Source organism: Brachypodium distachyon, chromosome 2 (genome assembly GCF_000005505.3).
Source record: "Brachypodium distachyon strain Bd21 chromosome 2, Brachypodium_distachyon_v3.0, whole genome shotgun sequence".
Lineage (NCBI taxonomy): Eukaryota > Viridiplantae > Streptophyta > Magnoliopsida > Poales > Poaceae > Brachypodium > Brachypodium distachyon.
In genome coordinates, this window is record NC_016132.3 from 56,196,002 (window position 1) to 56,220,227 (window position 24,226).

Genomic DNA, 24,226 nt, shown 5'->3' on the forward strand with positions numbered 1-24,226 from the left:
GGACAGTAAAGTAGCAGGGAAACACGGGTGTCTCTTTAAATGTAGAGCGTGTATTGATTTTCTTTAAGTGACTTAGAACCGACGATAAATTAACTTATACAATGGGTTGTCATTTGATTTATGTATAATGGTTACAAGATCAACTCTTAGCCGAATCTTTATCCCTAAGAGTCAATCTATCCTCTTTATCCCCTTCATGTCAGCGATTTTTAAACCCGGTAGCCGCATCGGACTGGCTGCTAGCGTGGCGGTGAGACGGTGCTACTATGAGGTGCCCATATTTTTGGTCCTGAAAATTAAAAATGAGTTTAGAATTTAAAAAGTCAAATCATCACATGGCAAAGAAAAGTGAGACAAAAGATCAAAGCCAAATCTGACTATCTGAGGCATATGATCAAGCACCCAAGTAAAAAAAAAAGAGTAATGTGGGGAAAATTGTTAAATCTCTTTTTTTTTTTGACGGGACTAGAGGGTGTCCGTGCACTTTGGTCCTATTGAGAGTGCACAGTCTAAATTGAAAAAACCAACATGCACATTCCATTCAAGGAAACCTTTGGTCCCCCACGGCCGGACGGTCCTCTCCCGCGCGCACGCCTCGATGGCTGACGCTGGCAAACCCTGACGCGCACCGTGGGGGCAAGACAGGACAACAACTCCAAAAAAATCCTTCATATCTGAAAAAAAAAAGCAAGGGCGTCGTCTCCTCCCAAGAAGTTGCCGGTGCTTGCTTGCTACCAACGCAGTCGCCATGGATCTGCAGCACAAGAAGAGGAGAAAAATTGCCCCCGCCCACAATCCCATCCCACAACTCCATCCTTCTTCTCCCCCAGATAAACAAAGTCGCTACAAGCTTGATTTCCCTAAGAACAGACTAGGAAATATATTAGGAGGAATTTTTTATCTGACCCAGGGGAAAAAGTAGGTTCAGGGGCAGGTAGGCAAGAAAATTAAATCTCATGCTGCTGTTGTTGTAGATTAGGTCAATTTTACACAGGTTAGTCTGCAAGGGGTTTGCACAGGTTGCCTGCTAAGTCAGTTTTGGGCAGTTTTACACAGGTTACTTCAGTAGGGGGTCACAAAAAACAGTAGGCACGCACATATTCAGACCAGAAAAAATAGGACATAATTTTGCATGTTTTGCAGTCCTGGAACAAACCAGAATTGAAAAATCTGGCCAGGGTATTACATGGGCATGCTATAGATAGACACATTTGGTTTCCTCTAATTATTACATGTAACAGCACAAAAGGGGCAACATGTCAGGATTCATGATTAAGGCACAATCTCCACAGCAACAGAATCCTTTGAAAATGCTTCTGCATTCCCAGGTGACTTGCCGACAAGCGTTCTTGCACGGTTTTGTGTTTGTGGAACTCATGTCTTCTCTGACATGCACCAACAAAAATTGCTTCACTATTATCAGCCATCCGAAAAGATACTTCACCTTATCAGCCTTCACTATTTACTTCACTGTACATGCTTGATTCCACATAGTTGCTGATGTTTGTCAATAAAACATAGAAACTTGCCAGGTACCTGTTCATAGCAGAGAATTTTTAAAAAAATTCGAAAAAAGAGAGGGTAAAGACCAGTTTGAGAACAGTAAGTTGGGCAGCTAAAAATGGTCATGAAGCCAAAATGTAGGGGCCATTCGTAAGCAAAGAAACACAATAGAAGCAATTTATAAGACAGGGGAGCGAGAACCTAAAAAAATCCGACCATTACGGTAAGCAACTATTTAGGAGGGGGATTCTCTGATGCATTCCCTGATGAAGCAACTAAATGATCACAAAAGCAAAATTGGTTCTATAAGGAAAAGCAAATATATAAGGGAAGTGGTGAGTCAGCAATAGCCTGAAGAACTAGACAATATAGTCAAGCAACTAATTAGAGAGGGGGGGGGGGGGTGTCTGAAAACCATAAAGTTGCACAAATACATATGTGAAAACCCTCATTATGAAGCAACTAATTGATCATTAAAAACGACTAATTGCGTGTATGCACCCATGTTCAGGCAAAAGAAAAGCAGAGGCAACTTACAAAGCAGTGTGTGAGAACATTAAGTTGGGCAGCTAAAAATGGCCATGAAACAAAAAAAGGAAAAAACAACTATATCAACCGTTGCAGCTATGTCAAGCAACTATTTAGGAAAGACTAATACATCGGAAAAAGGCATATACTAAGGTGTTATGGGCACATTGTCATTATTAGAAAAAGAAAAAAACCACTATATCGACTGCCATGTAGCTATGTCAAGCAACTATTATGCTATTAGTAAAAGCAAAAAACATGAGAAAAAGGCAAACACTATGGGTGTTGTGGACAAAAAAACAACTAAATCGACTACTATGCATCTATATCAAGCAACTATATGTGGAAAAAGCTACTATATCTATCACGGGAATATATTTAGGCAACTATATTGAGACTATAGGGCAAAAAGCAACTATACCTAGGTTGTTGTACACACATGTAGATTCAAGCGCCTATATCGAGACAACAAAATGAAAAAAGCGGGCGATTACCCATTGGCCTGTGCGTCTAGTACGTTTACCATTAGCTGGAGCAATCTCATTGTTCTCTGGGTAGGCTGCACACAATGAATCCCATGTGAACCAAAAAAAGTAAAAAATATAGTGGTAGTTAATAGAGGGCTTAAAAAGCGACTTTGGGGGAACAAAAACCACACCTGCACTATGTATTCCCCTCCGGATCAATTTCTCCCACATTATCAAGCGGGCTGGGTTTGAACCCATGAGATTTCCATCAAGTACAGCGACTATGATGAATTAAATCTCCAGATTTGTCTTCTTCAGACACTCCCCCTCTGCCTCATCATCTAATGAATTTATGATGTTTGCTGAAAAAAAACATGAGACAAAAACACACAGGGAGCGAAAAATGTAAAGCCGACATAATTAACCAAAAATTTTTAGCATCCAATGGAATTGCTGTGTAAAGAAAATTTTGAAACAGCACAGCAGCTCTACCCATAGTTGGCAATTGCAGAAAGCGTTACTCGAGAATAACATGGTTGTGCTCCGAATTCCAAAACATAGTTGAGCTCCAAAATTACTGGTTCTAATTTGCTTCGGCTGCATTTTCCCATGTTACTCGGGCCCAAAAAAGCAACACCTAGATGTGCCCTTAGGGGGAGAGAGGATTAACCGAAGAAGCAACATCTAATCGTCTCACCCGTGCAAGCTATTAAGGGGGATGAACTAGTTCTGAAGCCATGGTTTAGATCGCCCATAAAAATCCAGCTAAAACGACACAAAAGATTCACTGCAGCTGCTTCTTTCCCAGTATAAATAATCATCTGATTGTTAAATAAACTTGTTTACTTACACACAGAAAGGTTTAAATTGATAGATTGATCAGAAATAAGATACACTCGAATCATTGGCGGATTTAGCGGGCAGCACCAGCATGGTGACCGCTGGCCGATGCGTACCTGCATCATCCGGGAGGCGGCAAGCAAGAACGCCCGGGAATCTGCAGGTGCGGCCATGCATGCGTGAATTGTGTCTGCGATCTAATTTAATTGGTAGGCAGGTTAGGTGATGGCAAATGTAGCAATCAACAACTCGGCTTTATGGGTCTTTTCTTACTTCTTAAGCTTTGTTCTTCGCTACTCGTCAGAGAGGCTCAAGAAACGTACATAGCATATGCACACGTTACTGCTAGGCCTGGCTAATTAGTCTAAGCTAATTAATTATCTATGGCCATTAGCAATTATGGGCAGCTTATTACTACGTACTACTAATACCTACTGAACTTTCATAGGGAGGGCGAACCATTGGAGGGAGACCCTGCTCGGCGCTCCGTGGCTCTGCCCCTGCGAATTGGCACATGGCAATGTTAGCTATAACATAGAACCGAATTGGCGCATGGCAAATCGAATTGAGGTCTTGCAAGCTATTTCTCATGCCAAAATTGCTTATCCCCCATCAAGTTACCTGACCTTAAACTAGATGGACACTAGATTGATTTGAAACTTAGGGGAAACTTGATCTAAACTGTACGCTTGACCCAATTTGCATTTTCGGCTGGATACATAGCATAGACGAAATCAAATTGGGGCAAACCTAGAACCGCCCCACAAAAAATCGATACAAAGATAGGACGTGAGGGGGATCTAACCTTAATGCAAATCGAATCTCTCGGCCTGCTCGATGGCCGATGCGCTCGCCAAGCTCGATGCAGCCCCCTGCTGCGATTCAACGCGAGAACCCTGCGGGCGCAGCATCCACCAGGCCACCACCTCGCCAGGCATGCTCGATGCAGCCCCCTGCCGCGATTCAACGCGCGAACTCCGCCCGCGAAGCCCCCACGACCTCGCCAGGAGACATGCAGAAGCCCCCGCCCCCCTTATCAACTCTTGCCTCGTGACTGCGCTGAGCCCTCCACGGAGATCTCCACACCTCCTCCCCGTCGCCCCTACCTCCACCACCCCACGCAGCCGCTCCGCGCAACACCTCTCTCCCCCACGACGCTTCAACGCCGGAAGAGCCGCCAGAAATTAATCCCCCACCGCGAGAGGGCTCAACGACGAGCTCTCCCCCGGAGAAAAAGGCAGAGAATGGGAAAAAGGCGCTGACGGATGGGTCCGTTCATGTACGCGTGGAAAGAGAGGTCAGAAGCTGTCCGAACTCCATCGCACCATGCGCCTCGCCCAGGGTGAATCGGACGGCACGGAAGTGTGCGCACCCGACGATCACAATAAGGCTGGTCACACTAATGTTAACCTAAAGCAGTAACATTTAGTTACTATTTTCATAGCCAGTAACATATATGTGGTGTCATGCATTGTATCATTTATTAGGTTGTAGACTCATCTTGCTTTGGTTTGTGTGATGTTATGATAACATATCTAGTTACCACAAACCTCGCTCCTCACTAATAAAATGTCACATCATCAAATTTGTTTAGTTGGCACCTATGTTACCAACTTTGTTATTCCACTGTGACTCGCCAAGTGCACAGGCACTTTTAAGCATTTATGTTTTTTTTTCTCTCTCAAGAAGAACACCCCTTTTCAACCTGGCGTCCCCTCCCCTCGTTTGCCGCTCCGCTTTCCTCCCCCTGCTGCCTCGCTCGCCGCCGCCTCCCTCCTCTTCTCGCCACCGCCGCCGCCGCCGCCTCCCTCCCCTGCTCGCCGCCGCCTCCTTACCTTGCTTCCCATGGACGAGATCCGCACCCCTCCCCCGCTCTGCACCTCCCTCCCTGCTACCTTTGAAAGCAGATGAGATCCCCGACAGGGCACAAGAGCACGCACATGAACTCGGATTATGATATTGCCTCAGTCTCCGGAGTGTGCGCCATGAACTCGGATCTGCTACACATGCCCAGAATGTTCGTGCTCTCCATCGTCTCCTGCCATTCTTTCCTCTTCCCCAAAGCCCCAAGCCTCCAACCGTGCCTCGCCCTAGTGCTGCCGCCGTGCCGTAGCCTAGCGTCATCGCCGACGCCTCTCACGCGCTTCGCCGCCGTCACCATTCCCGATCTATCTCATCCCGTCCCTGCTGTGTGTCTGCGTCCCTTCCGCAGTTTGGGACATTGCTTGTTGACTTTTAAGCTCGGCCATGTGTTTGCCGGACATGAAGACTCCGGCTGGGGCTGGCGGAATCCGGTGGTGGCTCTCCACCGTAGTGGTGTTGACGCTGGCGCTGGTGATGGCTCTAGTGGTGATATCTCTGTCAGTGGACTCGTCTTTGCCTGGGGCATCCTTACATGAATGTCTCACTTTCAGAGCTAAACACCCAATGGGGAATGATAGTGCCATTGGCGTTCCATTACCAGGGGAAGATTTGCAGAGTGGCAAGCAATCCTTGGCTGAGCACTGTGCTCAAAGTGGTACCCTGAATTCAAGTGTGGCATCTTTGAATACTAGAGAAGTTGATCACATAGTACCGGATCCAGCCGATGTTGGTAACAAAGTACCGGATCCAGTTAGTACTGATAGTACTATGCGCAAACTCGATGAGGCAACCACCCCTGACTTCTTGGATTCATCAAATGAGTTTCAAAGGGCCGATCAAGGTGAGCTTCTAGTCCATTTTTTCCTCTGTTTGGGTTCTGCGCAACATCTTACAAACATCAATGAAATGTTATCTATCGCTGCACTGTATTGATTTATTCATGATAAATACATGTCCCTGCATTATTGTACAGGTACCTGTGATCTGAACCGTGGGGGGTGGGTTTTTGATTCTTCTGGGCCATTGTACACAAACAACTCTTGCCCCTTGATCACAAAGACGCAAAATTGCCAGGGCAACGGGAGACCGGACAGGGGTTATGAGAGTTGGAGATGGAAGCCTGAACAGTGCATCCTCCCACGCTTTGATGCAAAAAAGTTCCTGGAGTTGATGAGAGGCAAGACACTTGCCTTTGTCGGGGATTCAGTTGCTCGAAATCAGATGGAGTCCCTTCTTTGCATTCTGTGGCAGGTGAGCTACTTAACTGATGTAAAGATTTTACGTTGGTATGTTAATTAGTCTAAGTATTCTGTAACTTGCTAATTGCTGCTCAGGAACAACTTTATTCACATAGATTATTTCCCTTAAACTTATAACTTCAGTACAGACTCCAATAAACTTTTGTGAATGATTTAGTCTGAGTTAAAGGGTTACCTTGAGCTGGCAGGGCATGGCGCGTTATCTCGAAATAGTATCTTTCCACTTTCTAGGACATGTAAAAAAGCATGCTGGTCTCCTGTTGTCCGCGATCAAACAGATAGGCACCAATTACGAAAGCTGCCATCTTGTATGTCTGTTACCATGTCAGTTTTAGCATCAAAGGAAACCTTCTTTAAAGTTTTTATACATTGCTAGGTACTTCTTATTTTCTCATACAGCATGGAGGAATTGGGATAAAATTGCAATATCTGCTTATGTGAAATGCCCGTCAAAGCAGCACAACAGCTGCTGGTAATCAGAAGAAAGTGATGTAATGTCCTGTGGAAGACAACCTTTGCAAGTTCGCAATGTGGATTAATTTTTAACAATTGAGAATGAATCCTTACATAGTTCTGTCGAGAGGGAGCTTTTGTGAGTTATAATTGCTTCAAAGTGTGCACTGTCAAGTTATGAGTTTCCTCACATTTCTGGGAGATCTTCTCCTAAGAAGACTATCGCTAAGATTAAAACTGAATTGTGAACTCCTATGTTGAGTGTATTTGTAGCTTGTGTCATGGAGTAACACAATATGTGATTTATTATCTTGAAAGTAATGCGATGTTCTCCTTTCGACAGGTAGAAACCCCACTAAACCAGGGCAACCTTAAGATGAGCAGGTGGGTCTTTGGGTCAACCTCAACGACTATCATTCGCATCTGGTCGTCTTGGTTGGTACACACATCAAGTGAAGCTGTAGGGTTTGCTCCTAAGGGTCTTGATAAGATTTTCCTGGATATAGCAGACGAGACATTCATGGAATTCGTCCCAACTTTTGATGTGCTTGTCCTCTCCTCTGGACACTGGTTTACCAAACGATCAGCTTATATCCTGGATGGCAAAGTTGTTGGAGGGCAGAGCTGGTGGCCTCGTCAAGCTGGAAAAATGCAGATCAACAACATTGACGCTTTTGGTGTCTCTGTTGAGACTTGCCTGACTGCTGTGGCAACTAACCCAAATTTCACAGGTATAGCTGTTCTACGCACATACTCACCAGATCATTATGAAACCAGGTCATGGAACACTGGTGGATCATGCACCGGGAAGGTTAAGCCCTTGGATCAGGTGGTGAGGAATAGCTTCACGGATAAAATGTATGGAGAGCAAATTACAGGCTTCAGAAAGGCAGTGCGGAATTCTGGGAAACATAGTTCCAAATTGAGACTGATGGACATCACTGAACCCTTTTCTTTGAGAGTTGATGGGCATCCTGGCCCATACACAACTCCTGACCTACACAAGAATACTCAAAGAGGGCCAGATGGGAAGCCTCCACCTCAGGATTGTCTACATTGGTGCATGCCTGGACCTGTAGATACATGGAACGAGATGTTGTTTGAGACTATACAAAGCGACCTCAAGCGAGATAGAAGCTGAAGAAAAGGCACACTATGTTCTGCAATGCTGGTAAAGTGGTAAGCATCGGTGTATATTAGAGTGCTTACGAGTTATGATTTTCATGCTTCCTCGTCCCTTCAACACCGCCGGCGTTTGCGCCGCCACTGTTTGTCACCTCTTTAAAATCCTCGATCTCTTGACATGGTCAAATTAATTTTTGCTCTGAAATCATGCAGGTACCATCGTCCTGCTGGCGTGTGACGGCACTGAGGGACCAGCTGTGGAACGCCAAGGTCAAGCACTTGTTTAAGTAGATTAGCATGAGCATTTTTCTTGCTCTTTGGGGTACCCTGTTATTAAAATGGTGTCGAATGGAGGCTCCACACACATGGCTGCTCTGAGAGTCTAGAAATTCCCATATTAATTGAAAAATACATATGAGAAAACTAGAGCGATTATTTTAGTGGTGCAGATTAATCATGCATACCATGTTATGAGTTACTCTGTTACTGTTATATAAGACATGTAATTATCAAATGATAACTTCATATACACCTTTCTAGAAGAGAAAAAAAAAAGAGAGAGCTGTATATGTACCTTCGAATATGTACATGTACTATCCAGCAGCAACGGCTACTTGCGAAAAATCCTGTTGTTAATTAGTTGGCACCAAGCGGACGTGTTAAGTGTATAAAATTTCCATGGATATGTCAACTGTGATTTTTAGATGAACTGTGATGTAAATATAGGCAAGATTAGCTTATCTTTTGTGTTAATGCCATTCAAAATTTAGGATGCTGCTCGGTTTTTAACCTTTCAGTGATCATTTTATATAGTGTACCCGTCTTGTTATCATTTTCGATAGAGCGCCTCAAACAGCAGACAATTCTCTAGTTAAGCTTAGGGAGGGGTGCTTCTTCTTTCTGACCATAGATCTTTCTCGTCCCGCTCCTCTCTTTCCCTCCCTCGCGCTCCACCACTAGCTTTGCATCATCGATCCACTTCAGTAGCGCCACTCATCAGCATTCTGTTGTGGTGCAATCTCTTTCGCCTCGCTTCTCCTCCCTCCTTTCGTGGCGTGGCGCCTCCAGATTTTCTAGTTGTGTTTGGATGCTAGCCAAAATTAATTTTTGGCCATGGTCAAAATTTTGATTTTGATTTAGATGGTAACCAATAATTTAGCAAGCTTTCACGGATCACAAATCAAATATTTCTTCACGAAAATGCATAGACACCTACGGATTAAAAAAATGCCTACATATACTTACAAGAATTTTTTCGAAGTTTTAAAATATGATTTCCCTTTTTTTAATGATATAGGCATGTAAAAGAATCTAGATGGCGTGGCCCTAAAGTTTCGAACCAAAACGCTGCATTCATATTCCACTTTCAGAAGCAAAATAGACACGTATAGATAGATTAACAATGCCAGTATTGACTCAAACTCTCAGTTGGTATTATTATGAACTGGAATGTGGCGCATGAATAAAGCTCGGATCTACCTGCCGAGAATGTCCGGTAGACTTCTCTCCACCGCCGCGTACATTCCTTCCCTCTTGCTCTCGCCCACCCAAAAGCTCCAACAGAACTTCGCCGCGTCCTAGCGTCGCCCGCCGACGCCTCTTCTCTCCAGCCCCTGGGCCCTGGCGCGGCTCCGCCTCATCGCCGCCATCGCCATTCCCGATCTGCCCCCGTTGCGTCCTTGCTGTCTGTTTCCGGCCCGCCCGCGATTTTGGTTTCGAGGTACGAGTTCTTCGTCATCCAGCGATTAGGGCAAACACATCCCACTGCGCTCCACAAATTTCAAGATCCGCCCCCCATAATCATAGGGGCTACGGCCGAGGCTGGCGGAATCCGGCTGTGGGGAGTCAGCTGAGGTTGTGGGGGTTTGCATGCGGCCATGAGTTTGCCGGGGAGGAAGGCTTCGGCCGGGGCTAGCGGAATCCGGCGGTGGCTCTCCACCGTCGTCGTGTCGGCGCTGGCGCTGGTTTTGATTTTGGTGGTCATATCGCTGTCGGTGGGCTCGTCTCTGCATGGGTCATCCTTACATGAATACCTTACTATCAGAGCCAAGGACCCGAAGGGGAATGATACTGCAATTGGTGTTCCATTACCAGGGGAAGAGTTGCAGGGTGGAAAGGAACCCTTGGTCGAGCACAGTGCTAAAAGTGGTACCCTGAATTCAAGTGAGGCGTCGTTGAATACAACAGAAGCTGATGAAATGGTGCCAGATCCAGTTGCCGTTGATAACAAAGTAGATCCAGTTGATGCTGAGAACGAAGTACAGGATCCAGTTGCTACTGATGATACCATGCCGAAACTCGACGAGGGAACCGTCCCTGACTTGTCAGATTCATCCAATGAGTTTCAAAGGGCTGATCAAGGTGATTTTTTCGTTCATTCCTTGTTTCATTTCTGCAACTGCTTGCACACATGAAACATGAATGGAATGCTATTTTTCATTGCACTATGTTGATTTTTTTTCATGATAAATGCACGTCTAGGATACATTGCATTGATCTGATTTAATTCTGCAGGTACCTGTGATCTATATCGTGGGGAATGGGTCTTTGATTCTTCTGGGCCATTGTACACAAACAATTCTTGCCCCTTGATCACACAGATGCAAAATTGCCAGGGAAATGGGCGACCCGACAAGGACTATGAGAGTTGGAGATGGAAGCCTGAACAGTGCATCCTCCCACGCCTTGATGCAAAGAAGTTCTTGGAGTTGATGAGAGGCAAGACAGTTGCCTTTGTTGGGGATTCAGTAGCTCGAAATCAGATGGAGTCCCTCCTTTGCATTCTGTGGCAGGTGAGCTACTTAACTGATACGGAGTACTAATAAAGATTTTATGTCGGCACTTTAATTATTCTAAGTAGGCTGTAACTTGCCAATTGTTGCTCGTGAATAACTTTATTGACATGGGTCATTTTCCCTGAATACTCCAAACTCCTGCACAAAATCTAGGGACTCTTTGCAAATGATTTAGTCTTAGTTAAGGGAATTGATTCCTTTCATCATTCCTCTTATTGAAATATAATGCTTGCAACTTCAAGGTGCTAATTTTTGTCTTGAGCAGTTGAGAATGAATCCTTACATAGTTTGTGGAACCTTTGTAAGTTAAAGTTGCTTGTAACTTGTAGGTGTGTAGTTTTGTCAAGTTATGAGGTCCCTCACATTTTGGGAGATCTCTTAGGAAGACTATCACAAGGATTAAAGCTGAATCCTTACACTTTATTGCTTCCCTTTTCTTATTCATTAAGTACGGCATATTGGCCTTTATAAAATGGAGCATATCTGAGTGGGTTTCCTTCCCTATACTAGCTGAAAAGAAAAATGAACTTACTCAACTCCTATCTGTAGTGTATTGGTAGTTTGTTTCATCATGAGGATTAAAGCAATGTGATTTTCTCCTTTTCACAGGTAGAAACCCCAGTAAACCGTGGCAGCCGCAAGATGAGCAGGTGGGTCTTCAGGTCAACCTCAACAACTATCTTGCGCATCTGGTCTTCTTGGTTAGTACACAGATCAATTGAAGCTGTGGGGTTTGCTCCTAAGGGTCTTGATAAGGTTTTCCTGGATATAGCAGACGAGACGTTCATGGAATCTGTCCCAACTTTTGATGTGCTTGTCATCTCCTCTGGACACTGGTTTGCCAAACGATCGGCCTATATCCTAGATGGCAATGTTGTTGGAGGGCAGCTCTGGTGGCCTCGTCAAGCTGGAAAGATGCAGATCAACAACATTGATGCTTTTGGTGTCTCTGTTGAGACTTGCCTGACTGCTGTGGCGACTAACCCAAATTTCACTGGTATAGCTGTTCTGCGCACATACTCACCAGATCATTATGAAGGTGGGGCATGGAACACTGGCGGTTCTTGCACTGGGAAAGTTAAGCCCTTGGATCAGGTTGTGAGGAATGGGTACACGGATACTATGTATGGAAAACAAATTGCAGGCTTCAGAAAGGCAGTGCAGAATTCTGGGGTACATAGTTCCAAGTTGAAATTGATGGACATCACTGAACCCTTTGCCTTGAGAGCTGATGGGCATCCTGGTCCATACAGAAGTCCTGACCCAAACAAGAAGACTCAAAGAGGCCCAGATGGAAAGCCTCCACCTCAGGATTGTCTGCATTGGTGTATGCCTGGACCTGTAGATACATGGAACGAGATGCTGTTCGAGACTATTAGAAGAGAATTCGGGGGAGATGGAAGCTGAAGAAAAATGATTGCTGGTTACTTGCCATTAAGTCGTATGTTCTGCAATGCTGCTAAACATCGGTGTACATCAGATAGTTTATGATGTTGTTGTTTTACCAGGGATAGGGAGAAGTGGAGAACTATATCTTTGGATGGGGAAAAAAACATGTAGGCATGTTTGACAGCAACTGGGGTATATAGGAGACATTTTTTGCTGTGATGGGGGATTAGGTTTTTTAGTCTCAAACTCCCAATCAAGAGGGAATGAGAACTATGAGCAATTGATCTGTTATCTGGGATCTGGATACGTTCATTGTGTTTTTACCCGACATGTTTGGACAAACAATTTTTCATGCCATTTTTTTGGAAATGAAAACCTCATGGTTTGAAACTGATGTTAAGTGCTCTGGGAGTATTTGGAATATACCTGGATGGAACTGCTGTAACTGCTCTGCGCCATATACTGTATTTTTCTTGCCACTGTGATGTGATTATATGCAGACATTGATTTTAGAAAGTATTGGACATGCACAAGTACATATGTGACCTTGCTCTGTTTCACCAAGAAAGAAAGAAAAAAGAAACTGCTTAATAAGCTGTAATCCTCTTCATTTTTTAGAATCATTTTCTTACCACTTGTCAGCCTGGTGGAGGTTTCTTTTGTTCAGGGTGCAAGTCTGAAGCACTGCCATTGGTTTACTGCTAGCGACGAGTTGGTGTCAAATTACCCGGAGAACCTGGCATCAAATGCCTTATTACCGAATGGAGGTGAATATTTTCTTAACAAGTGCAATAAATATCTCTTCCAAAGATTAATTGGCAGGGTTGCACAATGCTGTGGTTAGTATTCCATCGGAGCTCTATATGTGTAGTCATCTAGAACGTTTCAAGGTTATTATCTTTTCGTTCGTCAGGAAAGAAAGAAAAGAGTATACCGCAAGGAAAGTACGGCTCCAACCAAATTGTATTCCCATCAACACCGAATCGATTAAACAAAAGTCTTGTGACCCTTCTCTAGTGAGTAATCAGTAACGTCAACTACTCCCGGGAGGAAGATAATATTGTTATCTCCATCCTCATCTGAGCTTTGATCTCATCTTATTCGGTTATGCGCCTGGAATATGCCACTTGGCCCTTTACCTCCGTGTTCTCTGCTTCTCAAATATTTTTCCGAAAGATTACATTTGACAGTAGAATAATTGGTACTACTCCACTATACAAAATCATACACCTTTCATCATGTCATTACCTGTCGTTTTCTTTTCTTTTTTCTCTTTTCTTTTACATTGGGAGCGTCGCTGCTTCATTTTTTAAGGATTAATTTGTGCCCTAGCACACAATCACGGATGCTGTTTGCTCTTCTTTGTGGCAATCATGCCAGTAGCGCGTTAATAATCTAGGACCTAAGCATATCTAATACAGGGAGGCTAAGTTGTTGGAATTTCATGTAGGATGGCTACTTGGAATGAGATCAATATTATTCAATATGCATAGTGTATCAGTAGCCAGGACTCAGCCTTCTCCAAATAACAGCACATCGAAATGTAAGATAAATATTACAAACAAACACGTGCCCCAGAAAGCATAATGCAACCCATGGGAATAGATTAGAGCAATCAATTCATTCTTATGCAGACAACAAATCTTCAGCAAACCTCAATCGGAAAATGTCCAGAGCTCAAGTGGGCCACTTGAAGCAACAATTCTATCATTACAAGTGCGCTATATCTGAAACACACGCGTTGGGTGTCGAGGAGGGATAACTTAGAAAACAAAGACGGAAAAAAATCAACACGGTTAAACTTGAAGACTGTAAAATCTAATCAACAATTCCACTAGATGAACAACGACCAGCCAAAAAAAGGAGAAGCTTTTAGGCGAAGGTTTGTTTTGATTTTGACCTGCCATTTTTTCTTCCCTGGCCTGCTGGCCAGCTTGACTACTGAGTACTAGCAACTCTAACCATTCTGTCACATCAAAGGTGGCACCTATCATCATTTTCTTTTTACCATCGTCGCAAGACGTGCTAGATCCTCGTGTGAGCGAGTCTGGCCTGTCGAAACGCGTGATACGTGCTCCTCGAATATGATATCCTTTTTCTTGTAGCGATATCCCCTCAGAACGATCGACACCGAGAACGTGCGGTGCGAGACCCAACTTGTGTTCCAGACTTCCAGCGCACAGAGGACTCAGAAAATCTACGGGCAGGGCACACACACTGCTCAATCAGGCAAGAGGTCAGTTTCCTTTTGGAGCACGTACTACACCACGTTTCACTCTGTATTTTTCGTACTCGTACCAATAATTTAGCGGGGGACAGGAACCGCAATGAGGACTTGATTGCGAAATCAGAGGAACACAGGGAAGATAGTACATGCGTCTATGTATGCCCGCCAAGTGGCCCTGACCTGCGAGACAGCTCTATTAGAGTGGAGACGATTCGCAACACACGTGGCCGCTTCACCGACACGTGGGGCCATGCGGCAGCGAGGTGATCGCTAGGTCGGTTATCCAAGTACTGCTACCTCCGTTCTAATATAACAGTAATATAACAGGCACGCACGCATTCCAAGATTAAATTTAACTAGCAAAATACAAACTATATTTCACAAAAATATATCAATAAATTCGTAATCAAATGAACTTGCTAATGATATATTTTTTACGTCATATAATTTATTTTTTGATAGTTAAATTGATGATCTTGAAACACGAGGGTGCCTCGTATATTGAGACGCATGGAGTACTGCTCCAAGATGCATATGCACGGGACCATTGCCATTACGAGTACACAGGTCCTTGCCAGGCCTCTCAGGAATTGTATCGCTAGATGATCTAGGTCGGAGCCTCGTCAGCTCACCGAGATGGCGACGCTCGATCAAAGGATCGACGACGGAGAGAGAGAGAGAGATGCCACACGTGGCAGCAAGACGACGCACCCTTCCTCGAGTGGACAGGTCTCGTCGTTGCTGGCCCCACCACCTCGTTATCCATCTAACGCTCGTGGGTCCGCCCGGGGTGGACCACCACTGACAATTATTTCCTCCGTCTCCAATCTCCATCACCTTTTCCTTATCCTCTCCAATGCCAGCCCCAATCCAAGTACGGCATCATCAGTAATCAGTAATAGCAACGCTCATGCTCGTGTCGAAATTGTTTTAGCCCCTTGTTCCGTTGACGGTATGGGCGCAGCGCGTGTAGGATCTTAAACCAGATGTAGATAAGCTTGTATATTTATGTACAGTGGTGCTGGTACTATTCTTCAGAAAGAAAATAAAAAAGAAATGTACTACGTAGTACTGAGAGGATCAGGAGAATATTTCGTGAACGCTGGACGAACGCCGATCGAGCATGTGGTTATGAAGAATTCAAGATCCTGCTGTTGGCGAGGCTACTATGATCGCCCTGGGAATTGTAGTTATTGCTTACAGCCGCTTGATGGCATTATTATAATTAATCTCGTCGATATTTAGCAATCGTGTAAACAAACAAAGGCATCGATCATTCGACGCATGGCCATCTTTCAGCACACCTGCCCGCCGCGTCGCACGATTATTTCTTCCTTTCTTTTCTTCTCCGTCTCTTTAATCTTTATGCTTTTGGTTTCACGAGTATACTTCCGACATAATTAAAGATCAGAGTTCTGAGCATGTGTGCGCTGCTTGATGATCTGTCATCAATCTTTGAAACCATTCGTAAATTGCGAGAACAATTTGCTCCTTTCATAATCCCGACCAAAAATTCCTGTACAAAAAAACGAATTCCCCACCAGAGCAGAGCAACCCGGAGCTCGAAGGAACGGGACCTGATCGGTGGACCGACCGATCTCTCTACAACGGTACACATCTTTTCCCGGTGACTGGGAAGAAGCGAAAATGGTACTCCTACCTGATCCTGGCCGCGGCGGCGGCCGGTGGGAAGAACCCGACGGCGCGGCACTTGACGCCCTCCACCATCATCCCGGCGGGCGCCGCCGTAAGCACCGCCATCGCGGGCGCCGAGGCCGTCGACGCGGGCGACCTCTTGTAAGGCCCGAGCCACTTGGCGAGCATGTACCGGCTCTTGCGCCACGGCGGCACGTGAAGCCCCTGCGCACGCAGCGACCGGCGCGCGGCGTCGGCCGCCACGCGCACGGCGCGCCCGAGGGACTCCTCCCGCGCGACCACGGCGGGGGACGGCACGGCGGCCACCACGGCCGCGTACTCCGCCGTCGCGCGCGCCACCTCCATCCCCGCCCTGAACTCCGGGTCCACAATGTACCTCGTGCTTGGGGCCGCGGACGGCGAGAAGACCACGTCCACGTACTCGTGCGCGCCCGCGGTTAGCCCGCCGCCGGACGCCTCCCAGCGGGACTTGCACACGCCCGCGTCGTACCCGGCGGCCCGCAGCCGCCGCACCATGGCCCGCCTGAGCGCCGCGCCGTGGACGTGGCCGTGGCTTCCCTCTGCCTCGAGCGCGGCAGACACGGCGGCTGCGAGCCTGATCCGGAACGGGTCCTCGGCAGCAGGCGGGTCGAGGAGCTCTCGCATGGCAGCTGCCGCTGCCGCTGCCGCGGCAGAAGCCGAGGAGCCATCGTCGTCCGCGGCTCCGGATCCCTTGGGCGCGGGATGATCCTCCTCCAGGGCGGCGGAGTTCTCCGTCTCGAGGAAGGCCTGGACGAGGCCGGAGAGGCAGGCGGAGGCGTCGTGCTCGCTGCCGCTGCTCGTCGTGCTGCCGGTGGACCCTGACGCGGCCCCGCGGAGGCGCGCGCGGACGGCGTCGTCGAGCCGGATGTACACGGCCATGGCGCCGGCGAGCGGCTCACGACTCTCTCTTTTCTACCCCCGAGGCGGTGGTGTTCGGTGCGAAGCTGCGATGCGATGCCGGGTAAGAGGTTGACACTCGGAGACCCGGATTTTATAGGGCGGCTTTGGCCGTGATGGCACCCCCGAAGTGATGAAGGGTTTATTCCATTGGGCTAATTGGCACATCCTTAGCACATTGCGCTTGCGCGCCGCGATTAATTAGTGCCCCGGTGACCCGTCCGGATTTTAGAGGCGAACCCTCGAATATGCTCTCCCTGAGCTAGCTTTTGGGGGGCAGGTTAGGTGTCGAAAAATAGCCGGGGTTAAAGTAATCGTGCCACGTCCCCGTGCATTGGATTAGTGGTTCCATGTGTGTTTTGGGCTGATTGATTGTTGGCTTCCCTACCTGGGTATTATCCTGCACGTACGGCTGCAAGCTGCTAGCTTCCAGTTCCATCCATGGGTTTGCGACAGGTTTGCAGTTGCTAACACTGCATTTCGGTAATGCCGAAGCGGTGGTTTACATACAACGGAACAATGTCGGTAGCAGTAATTTCTGGTCATTTGGCGTCGCATGTACTAGTATGAGACAGCAGTACAGGCACAGCACACGTTCTTCCAGTAGAGTGTTTTAAAAGTTGGTGACCGGCCCTTGGACCAACCAAGAACGGTTTCAAGGACGAGGAAGAAGCTATAGCATATTCGCTCGGGGTCCCGTCCTTTTGAAGGGTCGACTCGAAGCGGGGGTTCATGCATGCATTGTCTGGAACAAGTGCTGTTTAGTAGTCAGGCAAAACAGAGTCAGCCATATATTAGCGTAATCAGCAGGTCTTAAACTTTGGGCGGAAGCTGTTGAGGGTCCTTTGATTTGTGCATTGGGTCAAGTCAGAACTCAGAAAGGGACCAAGGGTGCCTGCCTGCCCCCCTAGTTTGGTTCTGGTTCTGGACTTCTGGTTCGGCTTCGGCCGCTACGACCTACGAGGCGTGCCCTGGAACGGGATATGCCGCGGCATCTCGCGGGGGTCTCTGCAAGTCTATCCGCTTTTCTCTAGACTGGCGCTGGCCCTACGGCTACGGACGGGCGGATTGATTGGGCCATGTCAGCACGTGCGGCTGCGTGCCAGGTGCGTGGGGGCGCGAGGCTTTGGCTCTTGGCGGTGCCGTGGGGACGTACGTACTGTACGCGGCCGCGGGCCATCGCTCGCCCACACGTACCCTGGTCGCTGGCTGGCTGGCCTTCGCCGCTGTTTGCCGTGGGACGTACGAGACGGGGAAAAGGACTCGTTGCCCTTTGGGGTTTGGTCATGTCTCATCGCAGTCTTTTCGATCGATCCCGAAGGCTCCCGCACGGGCCGGATCTCTCGCCTGCTCCGGATCCCACATCATTAGCTGTTCGTACCTGTACATGCTCTCTGGAGTCTGGACAGAGTACTTGTAGACATGTGGGCGTATTTTGAAGGAATACATTTCTTGCGAGGGCTTCGAAATCAAACGGCCACGTTCCTCAAAGAAAAAGGACGGCCACGACTACGGAAACAAATCTCTCCTTCTCTTCTCCTCCCGCTATTATACCACGACGCGTTACAAAGGTCCACGTCCATCCATCGTATCAACAAGGGAATAAATTGTTTGCCCACTGTTTCGTAGCTCTGGCCGCTACATCGCCACTGGTTTGCTGCCCTCCCGTGGTTTGCCATGCCTCCGCCCCCGTCCGGCCCATCGACAACCCTACAGGTATCGAGAGCACCGAAAGGCCAACCCCGCCCGTTCGTTCCGAGCATGCTCGATCCCGGCGCCGCCCAGCTAGCTAGCGCGTGCAAGTGCATGCATAATGCATGCGCGCGACCGAATATGGGCACGTTCGTCGTACGTGTCGGCGGTGTCGCGAGTGTCCTGCCGAGTTTCTTCGGATCGTTTCTATCAATCGTCAACTACCCTTTACGTACCTTGAAAGAAAAAAACTTCTGCAAAGTACTCCGTACCGCCGGTACCGGTAACTTGTTGCCCGTTCGGGAAAGGTGTCCACGGGAGCCAGCCAAGGGCGCAGGCGGCAGGCGCGTAGCAAGCCTGGCTTAATGGAGTATTACTTGAGTATGGACCTTTTTGCAAAAAAGTTTTGTTACTAGCATGTGTGTGCATGTGTGTGTGTTTGGAGTATATTACTCGGTACTTCCTCCGCCTTCATAATTCCTGTCGTTATTTTAGTACAAATTTAAACTAAAACGGTAAGAATTTGACGGAAGGAGTAGTTTTTTAGTTTTAGTCTACGTGCGCCCGTGAATATCTTGCCATACATCTTGCCAATATCAACGTGGTCTTCTTCCCGGGGTTGGGGCATGGAGATTTTCTTTTTTTCGAGGGAAACTACGCGGGCTGTAAGCCTTTAAGGGCCAGCCTACACCATTTTAATTAAACTAAATGAGGATACAACTATTACAACATCTGCAATTGTCAGAAGAAACACAAGAAGACCTAGGTCTTGATACATGCCAACGTCAAAACAAGTGCACAACAAGAAGAACTGACAATGCAGTCGAAAGGCAACGATTTGATGAATCCATCCATGACCTTATGTCGTCGCCGGAGCCAAAGGACAGCACTACACGATGTACGCCAAGGGGCATGAAGATTTTGATCAGCTTGCATGTAAGTTTCAGTTCATGAGATTTTGATTGTGGAATTTTGAGTCCCGTTTCCATCCATCTGATAGTGTACATACGCTTAGTGATGTAGCTCAAGCCAAAGATCATGTTTTTTCGATTTCTATAACCCGCTTCTTCAGGAAGCTGTCCTCACCCAACTTCCTAAAGAAATCAACTACCAAATTTGAGAGACGGTTTTTCATGAAAGCTGAGAGATGACAGCTTTCTCACTCAAAAGAACTGGGCCAGAGCAGAGCATAGCTGACATCTCGAGTTGAAGCTGTGTCTACACAAACTATTACGCTATCATATATACATATGCCGTCTCCGTTGATATGTCTACTACACTCTTGCATGCCACTGACGCTAACGTACCTGCCGTGGACTTCAGTTTGATGGAAGGTGTCCAGGTACATCAAATCTTTACGGCAACTGGCCCACCGTTCCGGTCGTCTTAGCCGGAGCGAAATGGCTGTGCGTACGACTACTTTGCTCCGATGTTTGTGTACGATGCTTGCTCCGGTGTCTGGGCTGCTGCTATGGTTGATGTGGCCCACAAAATGAGCGAGCATCGTTTGCCTCGATTTCGCCTCGCTAAATGAGCAATGTGCGTGGTCCATCTGGACGGATGTTTGGGCAAGCGCGGGACTCGCGAACGCTGACCGCAATCACATTCAGCACATGTACGTATGACGTGAGCCTTCTCTTAACGAGGCTATATAGAATAAAATCTGATGCGAAAGAAAGAGAAACGAAAAAAACACAAGACTTCTCTTAATTAAGAGATGATCTCTTCATCAGAATGATAAGGTAAAAATAAGACAAATTTACCATTGTACTAGATTTCACCTTTTTTTAGCATTTATTTAGTTAATTTTATTCATCTAAACATTAATTTTAAGATAGAACACTAAGAGATAACCCATTTTACAACATGTTTTGTTGTCTTTTCTAATGACGTGGAATGTCTAAGATAAGACAATCTTATCAACCATTATACATGCCCTCAGTAGTATGCGTATGATTGTGACGGTAACGGTCCCTGGACATGTAGGCTACCACCTGAACAAAAATGTGTGCGATGCTCTGACGTCGAATGCTAGCTACGTACGGGCGACCCACGTGCGCGACCGTCGAGATTGCGGAAAGTGGAGCGCAGTTCCGGCGGGTGAGCTGAGAAGCTCAAGGACCCGAAGCGGATCGACCCCTCCGTGATTGATGCGTTGTGGATTGAGAACAACATGGTCAAGAAGATTGTAGATCTGATGCACTTCTTCCGCAGGGTCGGCACCAATGACGAGGAGCTACCTCGGTAATAACCTGATTCGAGGGTTTTCGACTGAAGGAGAGCACGGGGTGCACCAGCGATCTCGTCGACTAACAAAGACTAGGGGAGTCACAAAGTTTACGTAGGTTCAGGGCCCTCGGAAGGTAAAACCCTTACGTCCTGCTTTTGGTGTATTGTTTGATCGAGATTACAGAGTAGCTATGAAACTATGATGCGCAGATGGATCTGGCGCGTGTGTGTAGAATTCTTCCTTCCCGACCCCCCCTCCTAGGCTTATATACCGGCGGCTAGGTCTCGGGCGTGATATTCAGGAAGGTTACAATCAAATCCGTTTATTCTGGTACGAAATGATCATGTTTTTTGAGTTGAACCGCACTTTGAGTGATTCGACCTGCATATACTTGTTAGACTTTCGAGTGGACTCCCTGATGGACTGTATCAGGTATATGAACGTCGAGCCCTCGAAGAGTATTCCCTCGTCACTTTGTCTGCGTGTGTGCGCTGTGCCTCTGCCATGAGTTACACGTTCGGGACTACTTCCTGTACAATTCGTGTCAAAAAAATATCTGGGAGAGTACGTACGACTTCATCGATCGGTACGTGCATGCTTTGATTTTACGGACAAGGAAAATAATCGCGTTCTATGGCTAGGCTACGCTATATATCACGTGATCGTTGTGCCTAGGGTGCAGAAAATCAGCACCGATCGTTAAGCATCCTTTGCCCCACGCGCTTGCGAAGAGGCCATATCGGCCTATATATATGGACCCCCCTCGTGGCATCTTGACGTGACTTTGATCGGTCGATGCTCCCCTGACACGTTAACATTGTGTGGCCGGCCTTATCCACATGCACGAGGAAGCTGTCCGCGTATACGTGGACCACCATGCACGTCGATCGATTTGAACCGGAGCACTCGCCGGATCCAACTCGTGCAGTTAGAATCCTTCTCTCTGCATGCGTAGTAATGCTAATCCAGGTCAAACTCCCCTGATAAAAAAATTTTGTAATAGTGTGCTCTGTTCGAAAGTCGACTTAGAAATTCTAATGTTTATTAGGTCGATGACCCTAATTAAGCTCTAGCTAGTAGTTCCCTAAAAATATTTTGATTTGTCGATCTAAAAAACATATTTTGATCTTCAAATTTAGACGATATAACCTTTTCTGAAACAGAGAAAGTGTTAGCAATGCTCGTAGTAGCAAGTCCCCATAAAACCTTGCCCTTCTCGTTGCTACTACTCTGATTAAGTACCCGTGGACCTCCTTTGATTAGGTCCGCCGCACCGCAACAAAGTAAAATTAAGTTCAAATAATGGCGCTGGAGTGGGGACATGATAACGATCAGGACAGGAAGATCGTAATGATATTGTCCCCCCCAGGAAGAATTGCTTGCTCCTTTCCGGATTCGTTCAGATATGTATATGGACGGGATCATAAGCATTGGGGAAGGAACAATATAATAGAGTGAACAACGGCACCACTATTGTTAGCTAGGAGTAGTGACATAGTGTCACACGTGGAAAGTGGACCTTATCTGGATCAATGTGGCAACCTGTTTAGCATTGACAGGTCAACTAAAACGACGGTTTTTTACACTGTTGCTTAATAAATGGTTGCCGTGCAATGGTTCGTTTGTTTAGTAATTTCATTTATTTATTTTGAGAGGAGGTTTAGTAATTTCAGTTTTTTTTTAGCGGGTTTAGTAATTTCAGTTGTCACCCGATCATAAAATCTGCTGTTAATGTTAGCAGGCCAAGGCGCCAAGCTGCGCGGAGATCGGGCTTTACAGCTTCCCGTTCTAGCGGGCCAACTGCTCCTTGTCAGGCGGATTGGGCCGTTTTTTACTGAGGCCAATGTCGTCGCAAGGTTGTCTGGCCCGCTAACTAAGGGCTCCTGGGTTGCAGCAGGCTAGGCCGGCCGCAGACATCCGATGCGGCCTCGGGTTGCCAAAAGTGGGCCAGAAAACAGACGCTTAATTAGGCCGAAAAAGTCTGCTAAAAAAAGGCCGAAAGAGTTTCTAAAAAACATATTAGGCCCAAAGATCGATGATTTGAGCACATGTCACGCTTTCGCGAGTCAACAGCGGATGACCATGAGTTCTAATTTTGAAGTCAGGTTTTGCGGCCTGCGGGGAGCTGGCCAGCTAGCAGGCCGATTTCAGCTCGCCGACGTGGCTTGAATAATGCGGGTCGCTGCTTTCCTTTCCTGTGGCTGAATTAGTTACAAGCACTAGCTTGTAAATACTGTTCCGATGCCACACAAACGATAAAACGGGAACTGCCAGCAACAGCCAGTGAACAAGACCATTTTGGCCGGACGCCCGACGTTAATTTTGCCGTGCCTAGTGAATCGATCGGACGACACACTGTTTGGTGCATGCATACTGTAACATCGCCACCACCACCGCTACTGGGTACTGGAGTAGTATCATATCGATCCACAGGTGACAGGCACGAGTTCCAAGTTTCCAACCAAACCAGCCTGCAGGCAGCTGAGAACGTACGTATGGCGCTTCCCCTATTGTTCATTCCCGCCCGCAAACCACGAACCGCGACAAACGCCGTGGTTTACGCGGGAGCAAGCAGAATCGCAAAAGAGAGAAACAAAACCAGCCCCCGCGTCACGTCACCAGCGGCCCGTACGTCTACGCGGCAGCCCGTCCGGGCGCACCCGACGCCATTACCCTGATACTCATGAAGCTATTTTCCAGAGCCCTGTGACGATTCATGGATTCGTTGCCAAGCTGCTAGTTGAGGTGCAGGCCAGTCAGGAGCGTCCACCGGCAAGTGTGAGGCCGAGGCCGTCGCCGCCGACACGGTACTGGATCCCGCCTCCAGCGGGGATGATGACGATCGACGTCCACGGCGGCGTCTCAAAGAGCAAAAACACGGGCACTTGGCGGCTATGAATCGCGATGAGACGGGCACCTATGTGGGATCTTCGGCCAGAATCTTTGATCACCTGACTGATCCTCCAACACTGGAAGTTATGGCATGCCGTGAGGCGCTAGCGTTAGCGAAGGATCTAAATCTCCAGAGAATATGCATTGCCTCATATGCACAAGTGGTGATCAATGGTTTACTGGAAGGTAACCGGTGCAGTTACAGCACTATCCTCCGAGAGATTGCAGCTCGTAGTTAAGATTTTCTTGATTTCGTTTTTGTTTATGAGAATAAAAGGTCTAATAGAGATGCTCATAATAATCTAGTTAAAAGCGTTGTGTCGCTTCAGCACGGTCGATACACCAGCCTTGGGTAGATTCGGGTGTAACACTTTCGGCCTACGGCGGCC

General features: G+C 47.1%; 3 protein-coding genes and 1 long non-coding RNA gene across 8 annotated transcripts; 2 read left to right on the plus strand and 2 right to left on the minus strand.

The window, feature by feature from the left end:
* Positions 1-1,078: 1,078 nt before the first annotated feature.
* Positions 1,079-4,598, minus strand: LOC100842230. 5 transcript variants are annotated; one of them, XR_002963034.1, is made up of 5 exons: positions 4,144-4,588; positions 3,770-3,838; positions 2,690-2,860; positions 2,526-2,590; positions 1,079-1,536 (listed from the first exon to the last, which is right to left on the minus strand). It is a non-coding gene; the product is annotated as an uncharacterized LOC100842230 (long non-coding RNA). The 5 variants fall into 5 exon arrangements; XR_002963035.1 differs by having other exon boundaries at positions 3,798-3,838; positions 4,144-4,586; XR_731022.3 differs by having other exon boundaries at positions 2,690-3,838; positions 4,144-4,598.
* A 441-nt stretch (positions 4,599-5,039) lies between these two features.
* Positions 5,040-8,778, plus strand: LOC100837464 (protein YLS7). The gene is made up of 4 exons (XM_003564862.3): positions 5,040-6,042; positions 6,175-6,452; positions 7,257-8,092; positions 8,252-8,778. Exons 1-3 carry the CDS (start codon positions 5,586-5,588, stop codon positions 8,052-8,054), a joined length of 1,533 nt encoding a protein of 510 aa, XP_003564910.1. The 5' UTR covers positions 5,040-5,585; the 3' UTR covers positions 8,055-8,092; positions 8,252-8,778.
* A 684-nt stretch (positions 8,779-9,462) lies between these two features.
* LOC100837767 (protein YLS7) lies at positions 9,463-12,741 on the plus strand. Its single transcript, XM_003564863.4, has 3 exons — positions 9,463-10,399; positions 10,553-10,830; positions 11,443-12,741. The coding sequence occupies exons 1-3, from the start codon at positions 9,916-9,918 to the stop codon at positions 12,238-12,240; spliced, it is 1,560 nt and encodes a 519-aa protein (XP_003564911.1). The 5' UTR covers positions 9,463-9,915; the 3' UTR covers positions 12,241-12,741.
* A 3,151-nt stretch (positions 12,742-15,892) lies between these two features.
* On the minus strand, positions 15,893-17,254 carry LOC100838073. Its single transcript, XM_003564864.4, has one exon. The coding sequence runs from the start codon at positions 17,003-17,005 to the stop codon at positions 16,106-16,108; it is 900 nt and encodes a 299-aa protein (XP_003564912.1). The 5' UTR covers positions 17,006-17,254; the 3' UTR covers positions 15,893-16,105.
* Positions 17,255-24,226: the final 6,972 nt, after the last annotated feature.